The sequence below is a fragment of the Drosophila nasuta genome, chromosome 2R (assembly GCF_023558535.2).
Source record: "Drosophila nasuta strain 15112-1781.00 chromosome 2R, ASM2355853v1, whole genome shotgun sequence".
In the NCBI taxonomy this organism is placed as follows: domain Eukaryota; kingdom Metazoa; phylum Arthropoda; class Insecta; order Diptera; family Drosophilidae; genus Drosophila; species Drosophila nasuta.
This window is the reverse complement of record NC_083456.1, coordinates 7270295-7289694: the sequence shown is the minus strand read 5'-3', so window position 1 is coordinate 7289694 and position 19400 is coordinate 7270295. Positions and strand designations below refer to the sequence as shown.

Below are 19400 nucleotides of genomic sequence, written 5' to 3'. Positions count from 1 at the left end.
ACTCAAACAAAAGGACAACTGCCATTTGGGGGGAAAAATCGAAGCATACAAATTGTAATAATTGTTTGGAAAATTGTTGCTGTTAAAAAAACATCGAAACGTTCTCATGGGAAACATAACCGCCTCGACTCTCGAGAGGGTCGTGTGAGTTTTCGTGCTTGCTACTTCCGGTTTCGCCAAAGCATTCAACGAGCACCGAGCGAGAGAGAGAGAGAGAAAGAGAGAAAGAGAGATTTCAAGAGGCATATGTAGGCTTTTTCGGTCGCCATATTGTTTTGGTCATGTGCATGTTTTTGATGTCCAGTGGTTGCTCTACTTGAAAACAATTTTTGCTTACTCGATTTTGCAGCCGAACAACGTTTCTGCTCCTCGTCTTCCTCTTCCTCTTCCTCTTCCTCTTCCTCTGGACGCTGCTGTCGTTCTTTTGATTGTCCTTCCGGATGCTGCTCTTGCCCCTGTTGTTGTCCCCCTTTATTATTGTTCTTGTCGTTGTTGCTGTTGCTGTTGCTGTGTTCGAATTGCGTCGATTTTGTTGACGTCGTTATCAATTAAGCGACACGTTGCGTAGCCAGTCACAGTTGGCTTCAATTGACTGCACGAAATGGCCAAAAGTAGGCGAGTGGCAAGCGGGGGAGATGCCAAATGTCCAAATGGGGTCAACTGAAGTTTTTTTTTTCGAGGTACAACACTAACAACTTGCAACTTGGCTGGCAATAGGCCTCAAGCACATAAAACGATATAAAGTTATTGCTCTACAAATTGCTGCCAGTTGTTATCCAGCTCTCGATCTAAGCCAAAATTCAGATACATGTGTTACCTAACTGAATTTACCAAACTTTAAGTTTGTTTAAGTTTCAAGCTTGATTAATTCTTCAATATTTTCATTGTTCATCAACATACATTAATTTGTATGTTTGAAACTTTATAATTGACATGTTATTACGATTACGCATTCGATTGTCCGACTGTCTGTCAGAGTGGTTACCTAATGAGCCTTCAAATTTCATAACGAGACAGCAACACGTATCGACGTAAAGTGAAATTAAATTTCATTTACATATGCTTAGTAAAAGTTTGAAGTAATTATTTCCACGTTTTTTATTAAGCTGAATGTTATGCGTGGGTGATTTAAAATCATTTTGGGTGGTGATTTAAATAGTATTTTATATATTAATTTTTAATATGCATTGATTTGAAAGTTTACTTTTAGTATAGTTAACCAGCATGAAAGGAAGACTCGCGTTTGTCTTTGGAATATTTCTTATTTGCATGGCTCACATGCTGAGCTGGAATGTAAGTTTAATAAACTTTATAGCTGACAAATGAAATACATTCTCTTAAAACAGGAAGCTGTCGAGTTCAAGTTTACCAATGCGGTGTGTGAGAGCTGGAATAAAACGTGGGTTGTCATCAATAAATGTCGATTGCATGCACTCAGCCGTAATAAGACTGTCTTCAATTTCAACATAACTGTTCAACATCCGTGCAGTAATATTTTGGTTGAAGTTCAAATGTTCAAAAAGGCCAATGGCTACAAGCCTTGGCTTATTAAGACGGCCGTGGATGCCTGTCGATTTGTGAAAAAGTCGTACAATCCATTCGCTATCCTCGTCTATAATCTATTTAAGGAGTTCTCTAATATCAATCACACATGCCCCTATATGGTGAGATATATTTTCTTTTCATAAGTTCCAATATTTGATTTGATTTATTTATTTCTTTTTTATAGTCATTTATTTATTTTCTTTATATCTTTGTTTAACATATTTGATACTTTTTTCCTTATTTCTTCATTTATTTATTTTCAATCTCTTAATTTCTATATTTATTAATTTTCATATTTCTTCATTTCCTTTTTGCTTTCATTCTTCCTTTCTTCCATTCTTTCTTTCATTCCTTCTTTCATTCCTTCATTTATTATTTATTTTCTTCATTGTTTCTTTCTTTTTTCCTCATTTTTTCATTCATTGTTTATATCCATCATTCATATTCTTCTTTCCCTTCATTCTTTTTTTTTCTTAATTTTTTGTATTTTTTTTAATTCTTAATTCTTTAATTCTTTCTTTATTCTCTACTGCCTTCGTTCTGCCTTTCTTTCTCTCTCATTCATTCCTTCTTTTCTTCATTATTTCATTCTTTTTATCTTGCAGTCATTGTATTTCACTCATTCCATCATTTTTTTCTATCTTTCTTTCTTCATTTCTTTATTTCTGTATTTATTTATTTCATTTGATCTTTTTTTCTTTCGCTCCTTCTTTCATTCTTACTTTTTTTTCATTCCTTTATTTATTCTAGCTAGTTTTTCTTATTTATATCTTACTTTCCTCCTATCTTTCTTTTTTTCCTTCATTGTTTCTATATTTTTTTTATAAAATGTTTATTTTTTTTTTTGTATTTATGTATTTCATTATGTATTTTGTAGGGCGAACAAATAATTGAGGGCTTTTATCTGCGGCCTGATCTATTACGACTTCCGTTGCCAACTGGTGATTATCTATTAGCAATGACTTGGAAGTTTGACAACAAAGCAATATTTTGCACAAATCTCTATTTTGAATTTACAGAAGATTTGTGATTAATGCATTTAAAGGAATTACTTGTCAAGTAAACGCATTCTTAGCGAAAGCAGTCTGTTATTTAATTCGCATTTCGTTGAACAGTGTCACACACAGCGTAAGTTGTGAGTCATGATTAAAGAGAGGTTACGCAGTTTATGAGCTAATTTCGGGTGTCATTACAACCTGTTGGAGGTGCTTATCGCCACGTGTGGCCACTGAGAGTTGTGTAAATAAAGTGAAAGACACAAGAAGTTGGCTATAACGACACACTAAGTATTAGACGCACCCACAATTATGCATGTCAAATTAACTGTAACTACAGCTTGATACTGTGTGTGTGTGTGTGTGTGTGTGTGGTGGCGGTAAATGGGAGGCACTGTTGCACAGTCATAAATCTTCGATGCGGCAGCTCAGAATCAGCGAGCAGTAACTAATGATGTTCATAATCAGAGGCGCGTGTAAAAGGATAATGGCAGAAGGCTGATTAACAACCGGGTTGAAATGGTAGTGGGGGAGAGAGCGGGACAAATGAAAGGGGAGGTATGAGGAGTAATAACAGCTGGCCGGTGTATGCGAAGTACGCAGCGGGTGGCGAGGCAGAGTGAAGAGCAGCGACGTCAACTAACCACAACTTCATTAAACGCAGCCACTTGCCAGCAATGGAGCCACAATGAGAACTACAATAAGTCTGTATGTGTGTGTGTGTGAGTGTAACGGAAGTGTCAGCAGTGGACGCCATTAATTTAGCGGAAATAAGCAAACAAAATCAGCAAAGTAACAGTAAACCGCAAACAGAACACAGAAAACGGGTAGAGCAAGAGCATCGGAGTTGAAGTTGGACAAGACTCCAATACAATCCAATCCCATTCCTTGCCATCCTCAATCCAATCCAGGCCAAACCAATCCAATCCAATGCTGTGGTCTTGCATGTACTGCGGTACTTGTTTGAACAGGATACGCTTGAGCGCTGTCTGCTTATAATTGGAGCATAAAGCGAAGCTGTAAGAAACGCTCAGGCCGTAAAAGCGAGCGCACACAAAGAAAAGGCATGAAAATGAACCGAGCCAAGCAAGAGCCGGATGTGGATGTGGATGTGGAAAGCGAACAGCAACAGAGATACATTTACAAGTTGTTGCCAACCCAGACTCGTTTATTACGCACACAAACACACATAGCCAAGACACTCTCATGTGGCAATCTTAAGGCCCGGTTCCACATAAATAAAAGGCCGAGGTTTTCCTGCAAGAGTCCTCGTCGAGAGTGGCGCGTAGTGCTAATTTATGATCAAAACACTCACACTCACTCTCGCATTCGCATTCACATTCGTATTCGCACTCGCTTTGGGCCTTCAACAATGTGCCTACACTTAAGTGTTAGGCCTCGCGACTTCGACTTGAGTTACCAGCCATGTCATGAATTTTAAGTGATTTTCCCATTTCCCTCAAGCGGCAAATATTTTTTCCATCTCCATATCTTTTCCCTTTCCTTTTTGTTATTATTTCTCAGCTTGTTTTTATGTTTCTGGCATTGCTTTACACTCGCTCCTAATTAAATGTAAAATTTACTTTGCACGCATTTACGTTTTGCCCTCGTGTGCTCAGAATATGATTGAGCTCTCTTCTACCCGATACCACAAAAGCATATTCAGCATGCGTGGGATAATCTGTGAATTCTGCTGGTACAGCAAAAAAACTATAAAGAGATTTGCAGATGATAAAATTTAAGAGAAATAAATACACAAATATTTTCAATAACAAATTATTAAATTAAACATTAATGGAAATATAATGAAATGAAAATCAAGATACAAACATTGGGACAAACACGTTAAGTGGGCAGCAAACTGGAGGCGTACTCTGCCTACATCGTCGACTACAGCTCAGGGAAAGTGGGGTGGGTCTTTTGCCACCTAGTAAGCCACCGTGCCACACAAATAAACAAGTAAGAAAGTTACAGTCGAGTATGCTAGACTGTGAGATACCCGCTACCCATTTTTAATAAAGGCAAACTATTGCGGTATTATTTTCAAAATATACCGAAAATACTAAAAAAAAATACTAACAAGTAAGAAAGCTACAGTCGAGTGTACTCGACTGTGAGATACCCGCTACCCATTTTGAATAAAAGAAACATATTTTGCGGTATTTTCTCAAAATATACCGAATATACTGCAAAAATACTAAAAATATACCAAATGGTATATTTGGTATATCGACATAGTACCACATTCAAAATATACCATAGACGGCACAATATACCAGATTGTCAGCCAAAGCAACTAAGACCCCTAGTAAGTAGGCGTTTTTGCCCATACAAAAGTATTTCTTTAATAACTTCGACAATTTTTATCTGATCGGAACCAAATTTTCAGGAATCATAACTACTATAGTAAATATTGTATATACCAAAATTCGCAACTCTGGCTTTAAAATTACGCTTGTTATTCGATTTTTTTGATTTGCGGGGGCGGAAGTGGGCGTGGCAAAAATTTGAAACAAACTTGATCTGCGTGCAAACATAACAAATGCTGTCGAAAAAAAAGTATAGCTCTATCTCTTATAGTCTCTGAGATCCAGTGTTTCATACGGACAGACGGACAGACACACAGACGGACAGACGGACAGACGGACATGGCTAGATCGTCTCGGCTGTTGACGCTGATCAACAATATATATACTTTATAGGGTCGGAGATGCCTCCTTCTATCTGTTACATACATTTCCTGCCGGCACAAAGTTATAATACCCTTCTACCCTATGGGTAGCGGGTATAAAAATATACCAAATGATATATTTGGTATATCGATATAGTATTGCATTCTAAATATACCATAGACGGCACAATATACCACATTGTCAGCCAAAGCAAAAGTATTTCTTTAATAACTTCCACAATTTTTATCCGATCGCAACCAAATTTCCAAATCATAACCACTATAGTTATTATTGTATATACCAAAATTTGTAACTCTAGCTTTAAAATTACTCTTGTTATTCGATTTTTCGATTTGCGGTGGCGGAAGTGGGCGTGGCAAAAATTTTAAACAAACTTGATCTGCGTGCAAACAGAACAAATGCTGTCGAAAAAAATTATAGCTCTATCTTTTATAGTCTCTGAGATCCAGTGTTTCATACGGACAGACGGACATGGCTAGATCGTCTCGGCTGTTGACGCTGATCAAGAGTATATATACACACACACACGGGATGGGCTATCAACCGATAGACCTGCTAAGAAGATTATGCATTCAATATACAATTACAATTGGTTATGTTCTTCTTCTTTAACCTACCAACCTGTCACAGCTTCTGGAGGAATGCTATACCCAAATTAAGCAACAATAAGTAATATCAGGTGCCCATTACTTCACAATTTATTTTAAATTCATGATTATTCGACGTTAACAAATCCTAAAGTCTTCAAGAATAATTTAATGCATATATGTACTACATAGATTCATTGTACGCATATTTGCCTATAGTATTTCCTAATAGGATGGGTATGTACCTTTGCTTTGCCTTATGTTTATTGATTACTATATACTTATATTTAAAACTAAAAAGATGATCGAGAGATGAAAGCGGCAAAGACTCTGCAGTGGCGGCGGACGAAGCTGACGAAACTTATTGAGGGGAGAGTGTGTCTCCTGGAGATGTACTCCCGTAATATCGATACTCGCGTGAGTTATCGAGTTTTGTTGATCACGAGAACTGAAAGGGGTTGCCACAGTACCCCCCTCCTAGAGTTCCAGTTGGGAAAGATACTTTGCTGGGAATCTGATTTGTCGTCCTGATCTTGACACTTTCTCGAGTGTCTGAGCAGTTGGCGCTGTCGTCTGCTCCTGTGTTGGAGGCGGTACGTCTTTGAAGATGTAAGCTGGTTTAAGTCGATCGATGGAAACCTTGTTTTCCTTTGTGTGGCCCTTGAGTGTAAAATATTTGTCGTGTTTTGTTACCACTTCGAAAGGACCCTCGTAGTTTGCTTCCAACGGGGTTTTCACTCGATCCACTCGAACGAAGACGTGGGTACAATGGTTTAGGTCCGGGTGGACAAATTCTTGCGGTGTATGATGGTGCACTGGCTTAGTGGTTGGCAGTTGAGACATGGTTTTGAAGAGCCTCGGTGAACTCGGACTCAGTGTGTTTTGTGTGCTCGGTGCAAAATCCGCCTGGCACCCGTAGTGTGGTGCCATAAACCATTTCCGCAGGGCTCAGCCCGATGTCGCTTTTGATTGTTGTGCGTAGGCCGAGTAGGATTAGATGCAGGAACTACTCCAGTTGATTGGATCGACGCATTTTAAAGCAGCTTTTAACGTTCTGTGCCAGCGTTCGATCATACCATTGGCTTGTGGGTGGTACGCCGTCGTCCGCTGGTGCTTAAAACCACAAATTTTGGAAAGCTCTTGGAATAATGTAGACTCGAATTGTCGACCCAGATCGGTTGTGATGTGAAGAGGAATACCGTACTGAGCGAACCAGCCCGATATCAGTGCGTTGGCTACAGATTTTGCTGTGATGTCTACTAAAGGAATTGCTGCGGGCCATCGTGAGAATCGATCGATACACGTGAGGCAGTATCGGTATCCGTTCGATGAAGGCAGCGGGCCGACTATGTCGATATTTATGTGTTCGAAACGGGTGTCGCTGGCGGTGTACTCTCCTAGTGGCGATTTGGTGTGACGTTGGATTTTGGCCTTCTGGCACGGGATACAAGAGCGTACGATTTTAGCGACATCCTTCGCCATGCGGGGCCAAACGTAGTGTTTTCCGACCAACTTGTTTGTTGCCTTAACTCCCGGATGGCTCAGCGAATGTAGGGCCTCAACCACGGTTTGGCGTAGGCATTTGGGCACAAACGGACGTGTATGGTTATTGGCGACGTGGCAGTACAATTGTTTGTTTGAGCCTGCAAGAGACAATTTTGTTAGTGAGATGGGTTTTCGGCGTCAGACTTGAGTAGCGATTGTAGTTCCGCATCGTTTTCCTGTTCCAGTGCCATCTCGTCGAAGTTTATGTGTTTGATGGCATCGATGCGTGAGAGAAGATCAGCCACGTTGTTTTCTTCTCCAGAGATGTGCCGGATATCGGTGCTGAATTGGCTGATAAAATCCAGTTGCCGAGCGCGTCGAGGTGATGCTTTCTCGCTGTTTTGACTGAAGGCGTACATAAGCGGCTTGTGGTCGGTGAAAATAACGAAATTCCTGCCCTCCAGTGCGTACTTGAAGTGCAAAACGGCCTGATAGATGGCAGTCAGTTCTCTATCGTAGGTGCTGTACTTCTTTTGCGTCGATGTGAATTTCCTGGAGAAGAATCCCAGTGGTTGTGTCTGCCCGTTGATGACCTGATGTACTACGGCTCCCATAGCGTCGTCGGACTCGTCGGTGGTTAGAGTTAATTGTGAGTTTGGTGCCATGTAATTCAACAACGTAGCGTTTGCAAGCTCGTTCTTGCAGGCGGTGAATGCGTAGTCGGCTTCTGTAGACCAAAGTATCGGGGTTTTGTCGTTCTTTTTATTGCCTTGGATCAGCGTCTGGAGTATGTGCTGGTTCTCGGCTGCTCGTGGGATAAACGGCCTATAGAAATTAATCATACCCAGAAACTTTTTTTAGGTCTTTAGCGATAAGCGGTTTTTTTAAAATGCCGTATGGCTTCCACTTTGGCTTCGGATGGTTTTAAGCCGTGCTGACTGATGTCGTGTCCCAGGAATGTAAGTTGTGTCTTACCGAATTGGCACTTCTCAAAGTTTACGGTGAGATGTGCCTTCCGAAGGCGGTCGAGGATTGTGCGGAGGTGCGTCTCGTGCTGCGCCTCGGATTCTGAAGCGATCAAAATGTCGTCGATGTAAGCAAAAACGAAGTCGAGGCCTTGTATGACGTTGTTTATGTGACGTTGAAAAGTTTGCGCTGCGTTGCGCAGACCGAACGTCATGAACAAGAATTCGAATAGCCCAAAAGGCGTGATAATTGCTGTTTTGGGAATATCTTGTGGTTCGACAGGAATCTGGTGATATGCTTTTGCAGGTCGATTTTCGAAAATATCTTCTTACCGTATAAGATGCTCGTTACATCCAGTATGTACGGAATAGGATATCGATCCGGCACGGTTACGTTGTTCAGTGCTCGGTAGTCGCCGCACGGACGCCACTCTCCATTTGCTTTCTTTACCAGGTGCAAAGGGCTGGACCAGTTGCTATTTGAGGGACGGCATATTCCTTTCTCGATGAGGTAGGAGAACTCGGATTGTGCAGCTTTGAGTTTGTCGGGCGCTAGTCGTCGGGCGCGGGCGTGAGTAGGCGGCCCGTTGGTCGAGATGAAGTGCGTTACTTCGGATGTTGCTGGCAGCCGGTTCGAGTTGATCGTTGCGAGATCGCGATATTCGTGAAGCAATGTAGCGTATTGGTTACTCGTGTCGTAGGATAAAACCGCGTTGATTTTACGTTGGGGCGCGTGACATTTTGATTCCAGCAGCGTAGCCCGATCGATGAGTTTGCGTCGTTTCATATCGACGAGTAAGTCAAAATGTTGAAGAAAGTCGGATCCGATGATAGCGCAGTTGACGTCAGCTATCACGAAAGTCCACACGAAGTTTCGTCGCAATCCCAGTGACAATGCTATGCGTTTTTCTCCATAGGTTTGTATTTTCGTGCCATTGGCGGCGAAAAGAAGCTTTGGAGTGAGCATAGTTTTGCGTTTTGCAGGGTGGCATCACTGAAATGTCGGCGCCGGTATCGATGAGAAACTGTGTTTTGGAGAAATTGTCGTTGATGGCGAGGCGGGCAATTGTGTTGTGGTCTTCTTCGAATTTGTCCGCCGAATCCGAAGATTGATTTAGTTTTTTGGTTCGGATGCAAAAGAGCATGGTTGGCGACATTTCTTGGCGGCGTTACCAAATTTGCTGTGGTACCAACACATGTCTCCAGCTATGACGCTGTTGCGATCCGTTCGCAAGCTGTTCTTGCGAGAAAGGTTTCTGGAGAGCGCGTTGATTTGTTGTTCGATGCGGTCTAGACGATCGTCGGAAACGGCGCTGCTGGTTGGCGCCGGCTTGGCGTCGATGGTGCGTACATGATGAAAATCACCGACTTCCATCACTTTATCTGCCAACTTAGCTAAGTTTGCTAGGCTGGCGTCCGATGCTTGCAAGATCGCTTGCACTTGTGTTGGTAAGCGCTGCAGCCACAGTGCTTTCAGAAAAGATTCTTGAACTTTGTTTGCGGCTAGTGCGTTTAACTCGTTGAGCAGTTGCGTGGGGCGCTTGTCACCAAGGTCGGTCTCCGATATTAACTTCTGGATTTTCTTTTGTTCGCTTTCGCAGAAGCGTTCCAGGATGCACGATTTCAAATTTTCGTACTTGCCTGTGCGTGGTTGGTTGACGATGGCGTCGGCAATTCGGGCCAACACCGGTGCTTCGATTGACGCTAGGATTGTGTTAAATTTCGTTTCGTCCGAGGTTATTCCCGCCAGAACGAATTGGGCTTCGATTTGCGATAGCCATAATTCTGGGTGTTCGGGCCAAAACGGCTACACGGTTGATAACTGCGTCAACACCGTGAGTAACGGTATCGTGAAAAACCTCGGCGTCGTCTTGTGGGGCGTCGTTGTTTGCCATTGTAAGCACCAGTACTCGTGTGTATATAGTGATCACGTCGGGGTCACCAATTTGCTTTGCCTTATGTTTATTGATTACTATATACTTATATTTAAAACTAAAAAGATGATCGAGAGATGAAAGCGGCAAAGACTCTGCAGTGGCGGCGGACGAAGCTGACGAAACTTATTGAGGGGAGAGTGTGTCTCCTGGAGATGTACTCCCGTAATATCGATACTCGCGTGAGTTATCGAGTTTTGTTGATCACGAGAACTGAAAGGGGTTGCCACATACCTAACACCTTATAGCTGTTTTCTCTTACTGTGCCTGCGCCGCAGACAACAGCCACAACGCCAACGGATGTTCAAGGTGGGGGAGGAGGTGGGACGACGGGCGGCGGCGAGGGCGATAACTATGATGAGCGCATAAGGTACTTTCGAATGAAGAAGGCAGAATTCCGCTGCAAGGAGCAAGAGCTGGCCGCAGAGGTCAAGGGGCTTGAGGTGACGTAGGCAAGGCTAGCTATCGAAAATGTCTTGGTCTTGGACTCTTTACGAAAAGACTCAACGAGCAACCGATTTATGAGTTCTATTGATGCTGATACTCATTTATGACATCAGCAACATCTTCAGTACATTCTTCTTATGGGCGACTATTATCTTTAGTCATTTGATTCGGTTCGATTCAACTGGATGATGCTTGTCCGGGATGAGCTATAAATAAAAAAAAATAAAATATTGCAAAAAAAAATATTTACAAAAATGTTCACAACCGACATACTTGGAAAATTGAGGAGCATTTTAGTTAAATAGTTTTATTTGAACTGACTGAGCTCTGGACTCTCTAGGCTATACATCTAGACTATACAATCGTATAGATAACCTTACTAAGATTATGTTTGCAAAGGTATCCGAGTTATTTTACAATATTATTTAAACTTCATAGCGAGTTGTCATTTAGATCTAGATCCAATGACAACTCAAAATAAAGTTTAAATAATATTGTAAAACAACTTAGATACCTTTGGAATAATTACCTCAACAATTTGGAAGAAACGATATCATACTCTCAGGGCTCCATGGGCATTCAGCGGTACATTATCCTCATCAGGGCGGTTTTCAATGATCCGCGAGAGCTGAAAGCGTTTGCAGTCGCTATCATAGCCGAAACGCTGAATTTGAGGGAAATGTAACACCATCAAACGACTGGACATGGTTGGGCGCGATTCGGATACCGATAGTCCATTTATGACAGGCAGCGATAGCGAAAACCGGAACATCTTCAGCATCATCTTATGGGCGACTATTATCTTTAGTCATTCGATTCGAATTGAGATTCGCATTAGGATTCGATTCAACTGGATGATGTTTGTCCGGGAGAACTATAAATAAATAAATAAAATATTTTTAAAAAATATTTATAGAAATGTTGACAACCGATATACTTTAAAAATTGAGGAGCATTTTAGTTAAATAGTTTTATTTGAACTGACTCTGAGCTCTGGACTCTCTAGACTATACAATCGTCTAGATAACCATACTAAGATTATGTTTGCAAAGGTATCTGAGTTATTTTACAATATTATTTAAACTTGATTTCGAGTTGTCATTGAATTTGATAGATCTAGATTCTATAATTGAATCATGGTCTAGCCTAGTCTAAGCGTGGGTATCGATATTGTTTGAGTAATCTTAGTGTGGTATCGATTTGATTTAATCTATTATCGAATGCAGATGTTATCGCGCGCAGCTGTTAGCTTGCAAAAATTTTAATTCAAATTGCAAATTAACTGAAAATGCTTACCCCTACGATTTTTTAAATAATAAATTAATACAATATTTTTCAAAATATTAAAAAAAGTAGCATATCTTTTTAGAAACCTTTAAAACCAAATGTTAGTGACTGGCACTGAACTTATAAACTTTTATTTATAAATAACTTAAAACTAAATAATTGAATAATCATTTTTTCAACAGCTTTTTCAAATTATTCAATTATATTTAATGTATCAGCATAATACAATTATATATTAACAATTATTTATATTGAATATTACAACATAATATAGTGGGTGATCAGAATCAGCCCAGCAGGCACATCCTGCGGGTGCAGTCTTTTTAGATGCCTTTGGCCCTTGTATCTCATATTTAAAAAAAAAAATAATAATAATAATCATAATGTAACTTATTAATAATTTTAAAAATACCAGTACTGCTAGAAATTAATTATAAATATAAATATATTTCAATCTTTATTTTAACATTATTATATTTTAAATGAAACTTAAAATATATAAATTTATTGATAAATAAATTCAAAACGTTAGTTTATTGTCCTTTGCTCGGCGTATTAAAAACTGTAGCTACTAAATCAGAATTGAAAAGTATTGGATAACATGCAGTTTATGGTACATTTTGTATATGCGAAACATGTGTTACTCGCTTATTATCACAAAAAAATTGTAAGCCATAAACTAGACTTATTTTATTCCCATTGTTATTTTTGCATTTTTCATGAAAAATGTAATAAATGCTTCAAGAAAGCAAATGTTTTTTGTCCCATTGCCAGTTGAATACATTAGATACAAAATAATACGAGTAGAATATTATTCTTAAATGAAAAATTTGAAAGTGGGGACAAATCTATTGAAATAAAATGAAAAGCCTGTGAACTAGCTTAAGCCAGTTATTCTGTTACTGTGCGACAGGCAAGTGTGAATCTATCATGGCTATAAACAATCCCAATGTCGACAATAACACACAGTACTTGAAAATTTACACTCAACACACACATTTAAATTCCCACACACACACACACACACACACACACAAAAACAGTTGTAGCTTTTTACTAAAATTGTGTAGGCTTCCAGGCAAACTGCAATGGAGCCTACACAGAAGAGTAACACAAACAAAAACACATTTATTTGTGTGGGTGCAATTATAAACACAAATTGTGTATATGTATGTGTGTGAGTGTACGTGCGTGTAGCGTGTGTATAACGGCATTGCAAACAATTTTATGGCTTTGGCTATTATTTTTTTGCCATAAATATTTATTAGATATTTGTGTTTTCTCTCCCCTAGCTCGAGTACCGAACAAAATAAGGGAGGTACAAAAAAGAGTGAATTGAGATGGAGAGTCCCTAATCGACAGCTGCCTGCTTGGCCTGTCCGAAACAATCAAATTTAAGTGCAGTTCTTAGGAAATTTAATACAATTCCATATATGATTAATACATATTATTTATGGAGAAGTAATTCCATAGAATTCCATCAACTTGCACACTCATTTCCAAGGATAAGATACAGGATATTATTGGAATCGACGAACCTAAAAATAAAGCAAAGAGTTTACACTTAGGCTTCTATAAATAAAAGCACGAATGAGTTGGAGAATCTATTTACTAATGCATTGAAGCGTTTCCTTTTATGAAATTATTGAGGAACAAAGTCCCGGTTAATTAACCAAGCGTATCTCGAGAGACGCCAAGGCACCCAAATCACGAGCTGAAATTGCTGATTCAATACAAATTTGCGGGGTACAAAGCAGAACTCAATGCGGGTCACTCAAATTATACCGGAAGGGTGTACAATTTGGCATAAAACCCATAGGAAATTCAATGACGGGAAGGGAAGCGAAGCGGACAAAAGCAAAGCCACAAAACTTTCTATTTACAGCAATGAAATTAAGCAAAAAGTGTGAGAAGGGTCAATAAATAAATTAACAACTCGCGTTTATCAAGCTGGCCGCCCAACTCTGCAGGTTGAGTTTTTAATTATTTGCAAATAAAGGAACCGAAAACTCTTCCAATTAACACAGCTCTCATTCATTTCCATTCTCTTGGTTTACTCGACGTCGAAGTCGAGCTGCAAAACCGAAAAAGGCGACAAGAAAAAACTTCTGAAAAATGAGCAAATCATAATGAATAAATGTCACACCGGAAGAGACGGAAATCTGAGCAAGTTTCCCCATAATGCACAACATTTCCGTCAAAGGCCCGAAAAGTGGCAAAGAGCATTACAATGTGACCGCCACGACAACGACAACGACAACGGCAACGACAACAACGATAATAACAATGCCAAGAGCCAAGAGCACCATGGCCAATGGGGGCAATGGGGATTGAGATGGCCTGGACATGGGATATCCACGGTGGGTCTTAATGGAAAACGCAGCTTGGCATAATAAACTTTCAGCGCTGAAAGCCAAAAGCGTGTTGACTTTGTTAATAAGTTCCGTAATAAGTTTTCCAGAGTCAAAGGATGACCATGGTTAAAAAAAAAGAGTGAAAACCGCAGGAGCATAAATAACACAAGAAACTGTAAAAAAAACACTGTAAGTTCAGTGCAATCCAAACACAAACGAGAAAAGCAAATCACAGAAGCAACTGCGCCGCAGTGGGCCAGTAAAATGAGGCTGGGAAACGCTTTGAAGAGAGATACTCTTCGCTGCATAAGATTAAGAAAAAAAACGTATACTACTTTGCTCAAATAGAAAAGCAAATAATTGTTGCACTCGAGTGCACTCAATTGATTGACGTTAAATGCTGTTGCATTTTATTGTAGCATACTTTTCAGGGCGGCATTAAGTATCCGCATAATTGTTTCAAAATTTTCTATTCATTTGATAGAACTCACAAGGAGATTTATTATGTACCTTTAATTGAATGTATAAAATTAAAAGTTCTTTTAAATATTGTAAAATTCCATTTCTTTTTATTTGTTTCCCTATTCAAATTACTGTGATCGATTACTGTTTTGTTTTTCAATGTCAAATTGCCATAACAGGTAGCAGAATTCTTGTTAATTAACTAAATTTATATATTTAACAAAAAAAATAAGATTATCTTATTCCCAAATATTTTATATTTAATATTTAAATTACATTTTACTTTAATAAATTTATATTAAGCCTATATTATTAATAACATTACTCTAACTTTACACAATGTAATAATATAGAATTAATTTGTGTTTCAGGAAAGCTTGTGGAATTACATTTCTAAATGTAATCACAGCTAATGATAAATATACTTTAAGAAAAAAGAGTAGTTCATACTCTCAAAAAAATCTTAAATATTAAAGTCAGCAGAAGTGAAAAAAAAGGCATAGCTGGACGTGACTTCAACAAATGCAGGCACAACAATAACAAGAACAACACTAACAACAGATACAATAACAACATCAGCCGAAGAAAACAAGAGTAAAAAGAAAAGATGATTAATTTACGCGCCCATCGGTCCATCCGCAGCGTCCTTATCGTGGCTCGTCCTGCATAGGACCTTTTGTCCGCACAGTTTGTTTCACAATGGCAGCCGAAACTTAATTTGATTAACTCTGAGTAGGTCTCATCGAGCATTGTCTTTCCGGTTGCGGTTCATCAGGAATACCAAGCAACTTTCGCATTACCACTCCCAGTGGATAATGATGTGGCCGGACTGCTCATCAGCCAACGACGACTTGCTGCCTGCCAAGCAAAAGAATGTCCACAGATATATGTATATGCGACTTTTAAGTGTTCCACTGAGTTGGTATTTTATTTTATTTTAGTTTATTGGTCGTGGGCAAGGAAATAAACCGGATGAGCGCTGAGTGTTTATGGTCAGGGCGTTCCAGAGGCGTTCGTAAATCGGCATTAGTGTGCTTAAATGATGTGCTCTATGCGGATAAATCCTGTTGTCGTTGTCCTTTGACAACCCGCAACCCAGCTGTCATGGGAATGTCAATGAAGACAATGAGAATGCCCAACTGAACGTACATTTTATTGAATTTAATTAAATCTTTGAAACTTCCGTCGGACAACTGCGTGCCAACACTAAAGAAATTCTCCAGGGCAATCGCTTAGCACAGGTCACGAATATTAGCGGGAACTTTCGATTCTAAGATAAATGTTGAATAGATGAAGTAGAATTATTTACTAAGATGGTATGCACCAGGAACCATTGACTTCAATATAAATAGGAAGAAAAGCTCATAATATACCCCCTACTGTACTCGTAATCAATTATTAAAATGTACCAAATGAATATACCAAAAAATAGTGGATCACGAATATAAGCTGACGAAATCCGTCACATTATGGATCAGGGCAGTAGAGCAGAGCTGTCGAACCGCTGATCGTTGCCACTTCTCGTTATCGTTGTGGAAGTTGCGCCATGCGCTGCTATGATTTGGTGCTATGTGTTGCTGAGCCTGCGCCACTCGTCGTCCGCAGCTTCTTATTGTCACTGAGACTGCGGATCTCGAATCTGATGTTGTGCTGATAGTGCGATTGCCACTTGATGCCACTGCCGCTTCTCGTTGCTATTTCTGTCGCCTTTGATAGTGCTACTGCACTCGCTGCCGCTCTTGTTGTTGACGTCTTTTCATACCCGCTACCCATACGATAAAAGGGTATTATAACTTTGTGCCGGCAGGAAATGTATGTAACAGGTAGAAGGAGGCATATCCGACCCTGTGAAGTATATACATATATACTCGGCATAAATAGCCGAGACAGCATCAATAGCCCATAAATCGGTTGCTCATTGAGTCATTTGCATACAACGAGAAACTGTCAACAGTTATTTGCGAGCTCTGAATAAAAATTGAGCTTAATCAGAAATGTAATGTTAATGTTATGATGAAACAATTGTGTGAATTATACTAATTTAAATGAAGATTGAGCTATTCAGAGCTAAGACAGAGCTATTCTTCGAGCTGTAATCTGTTAGATCAGATGCTTACCAAGCCTGATGCGACGCTCCCTGAACGCTTTCAGCTCTAACGGATCATTGTTGGTGTCAGCATGTAAATCAGTGGCTGCGAAAGCTGCCTTGATGACAGGATCATGTACCGCTGAATGCCCATGGTGCCCTGCATCTAGAGTATGATTTCGTTTCTTCCAAATTATTGAGGTAATTATTCCAAAGGTAACTGAGTTATTTTACAATATTATTTAAACTTCATTTCGAGTTGTCATTGAATCTAGATCTAAATGACAACTCGATATGAAGTTTAAATAATATTGTAAAATAACTAAGATACCTTTGCAAACATAATCTTAGTAACAATCTAGACGATTGTATAGCCTAGATGTATAGTCTAGAGAGTCCAGAGCTCAGAGTCAGTTCAAATAAAACAAACTAAATTTCTCAAGTATGTCGGTTGTGAACATTTTTGTAAACATATTTTTGAAATATTTTATTTTTTTTATTGTAAAATAACTCAGATACCGTTGCAAACATAATCTTAGTAAGGTTATCTAGACGATTGTATAGTCTGGAGAGTCCAGAGCTCAGAGTCAGTTCAAATAAAACTATTTATCTAAAATGCTCCTAAATTTTTCAAGTATGTTGGTTGTGAACATTTTTATAAATATTTTTTTTAAATATTTTATTTTTTTATTTCTAGTTCTTCCCGGACAAACATCATCCAGTTGAATCGAATCCTAATGCGAAACCCAATTCGAATCGAATGACTAAAGATAATAGTCGCCCATAAGATGATGCTGAAGATGTTTCTGTTTTCGCTATCGTTGCCGTCATAAATGGACTATCAGTAGCCGAATCTCGCCCAACCATGTCCAGTCGTTTGATGGTGTTACATTTCCCTCAAATTCAGCATTTCGGCTATGATAGCGACTGCAAACGCTTCCAGCTCTCGCGGATCATTGAAAACCGCCCTGATGACAGGATGATGTACCGCTGAATGCCCATGGAGCCCTGAGAGTATGATATCGTTTCTTCCAAATTGTTGAGGTAATTATTCCAAAGGTATCTAAGTTGTTTTACAATATTATTTAAACTTTATTTTGAGTTGTCATTGGATCTAGATCTAAATGACAACTCGCTATGAAGTTTAAATAATATTGTAAAACAAACATAATCTTAGTAACAATCTAGACGATTATATAGTCTGGAGAGTTCAGAGCTCAGTCAGGTCAAATAAAACTATTTAACTAAAATGCTCCTTAATTTCTCAAGTATCAGTCAGTTGTGAACATTTTTGTAAATATTTTTTTTGCAATATTTTATTTTTTTTATTTATAGCTCTTCCCGGATAAGCATTATCCAGTTGAATCGAACCGAATCGAATGCCTAAGATAATAGTCGCCCATAAGAAGAATGTACTGGAGATGTTGCTGCTGTCATAAATGACTATTAGCATCAATACAACCCATAAATCGGTTGCTCATTCGTAAAGAGTCCAAGACCAAGATATTTTCGATCGCTAGCCTTGCCTTCGTCACCTCAAGCCCCTTAACCTCTGCGGCCAACTCTTGCTTCTTGCAGCGGAATTCTGCCTTCTTTCATTCTAAAGTACCTTATGCGCTCATCATGGTTATCGCCGAGGCACAGGCACATTAAGAGAACAGCTATAAGGTGTTAAATACATACCCATCCTATTAGGAAATACTATAGGCCAATTTGTACAATAGGCAAATAATGCATACAACGAAGTTATGTATATGCATTAAATTATTCTTGAAGACTTTAGGATTTCTTAACGTCGAATAATAATGAATTTAAAATAAATTGTAAAGTAATGGGCACCTGATATTACTTATTGTTGCTTAATTTGGGGAAAGGCCAGAAGCTGTTACAGGTTGGGAGGGTAATGAAGAAGAACATAACCATCTTCGTTCTTCGTAATTATATATTGAACGCATAATCCCGTCTGTTCCTATCTTAACTCTGTCTATCTTTTTTTTTAATTTGTGTGGCACGGTGGCTTACTAGGTGGCAAAAGACCCGCCCCACTTTCCCTGAGCTGTAGTCGACAATGTAACGTGTTAACGTGTTTGTCACAACTTTAATTATAAAGATAAATATATTTATGAACTACTACAAGAAGGAAAGTCAACTCTAATATACTTACCATTCAAATACATTCATAAGTGAATATGCCAAAAAATACTGAATCATTAATATTATTATAAACTTTCATAACTAAGATAATGATATAATATATACTAAACTGGTATACATCCATTGAATGACATCAATATAAACAAGAGGAAGAGCTATCGTCGTGCCACCAAAAGAAAATATACCGTTATTTCAAATAGTCCTTTTAGGATAGAAATAGGAGCTTATGTGTGACTATAACTTATCGGCTGTTGACGCTGGGTTGCATTTTCCTACTTCTGCCTTCTAAATAAGCAATACTTACTAAATGCTATGATTTAATTTATCCGAAGTTCAACTCATAAAATTAGCTAAATTACTTCTGAAAAAAATCAAAGTTGTAAAAAAGTTCTCTTGCATGCGAGAA

General features: G+C 39.0%; 2 protein-coding genes and 1 long non-coding RNA gene across 3 annotated transcripts; 2 read left to right on the top strand and 1 right to left on the bottom strand.

The window, feature by feature from the left end:
- The first annotated feature begins 1224 nt into the window (after positions 1–1224).
- On the top strand, positions 1225–7083 carry LOC132784004 (uncharacterized). Its single transcript, XM_060789350.1, has 4 exons — positions 1225–1293; positions 1347–1399; positions 1490–1664; positions 6994–7083. Exons 1-4 carry the CDS (start codon positions 1225–1227, stop codon positions 7081–7083), a joined length of 387 nt encoding a protein of 128 aa, XP_060645333.1.
- Positions 7084–9384: 2301 nt separating this feature from the next.
- Positions 9385–10165, bottom strand: LOC132784003 (uncharacterized). Its single transcript, XM_060789349.1, has 2 exons — positions 10105–10165; positions 9385–10031 (listed from the first exon to the last, which is right to left on the bottom strand). Exons 1-2 carry the CDS (start codon positions 10163–10165, stop codon positions 9385–9387), a joined length of 708 nt encoding a protein of 235 aa, XP_060645332.1.
- A 7025-nt stretch (positions 10166–17190) lies between these two features.
- On the top strand, positions 17191–18683 carry LOC132787103 (uncharacterized). Its single transcript, XR_009632508.1, has 4 exons — positions 17191–17282; positions 17356–17474; positions 17538–17884; positions 18176–18683. It is a non-coding gene; the product is annotated as an uncharacterized LOC132787103 (long non-coding RNA).
- Positions 18684–19400: the final 717 nt, after the last annotated feature.

Bases quoted from the DNA above. Each gene is read 5' to 3' on its own strand.
- LOC132784004 (XM_060789350.1), top strand. From the start codon at position 1,225: ATGAAAGGAAGACTCGCGTTTGTCTTTGGAATATTTCTTATTTGCATG. The intron at 1,294-1,346 runs GTAAGTTTAATA...CTCTTAAAACAG, and splicing joins CTCACATGCTGAGCTGGAAT to GAAGCTGTCGAGTTCAAGTT. The intron at 1,665-6,993 runs GTGAGATATATT...TTGTCGACCCAG, and splicing joins ATCACACATGCCCCTATATG to ATCGGTTGTGATGTGAAGAG.
- LOC132784003 (XM_060789349.1), bottom strand. From the start codon at position 10,165: ATGGCAAACAACGACGCCCCACAAGACGACGCCGAGGTTTTTCACGAT. The intron at 10,032-10,104 runs GTGTTGACGCAG...CGCAAATCGAAG, and splicing joins TCACGATACCGTTACTCACG to CCCAATTCGTTCTGGCGGGA.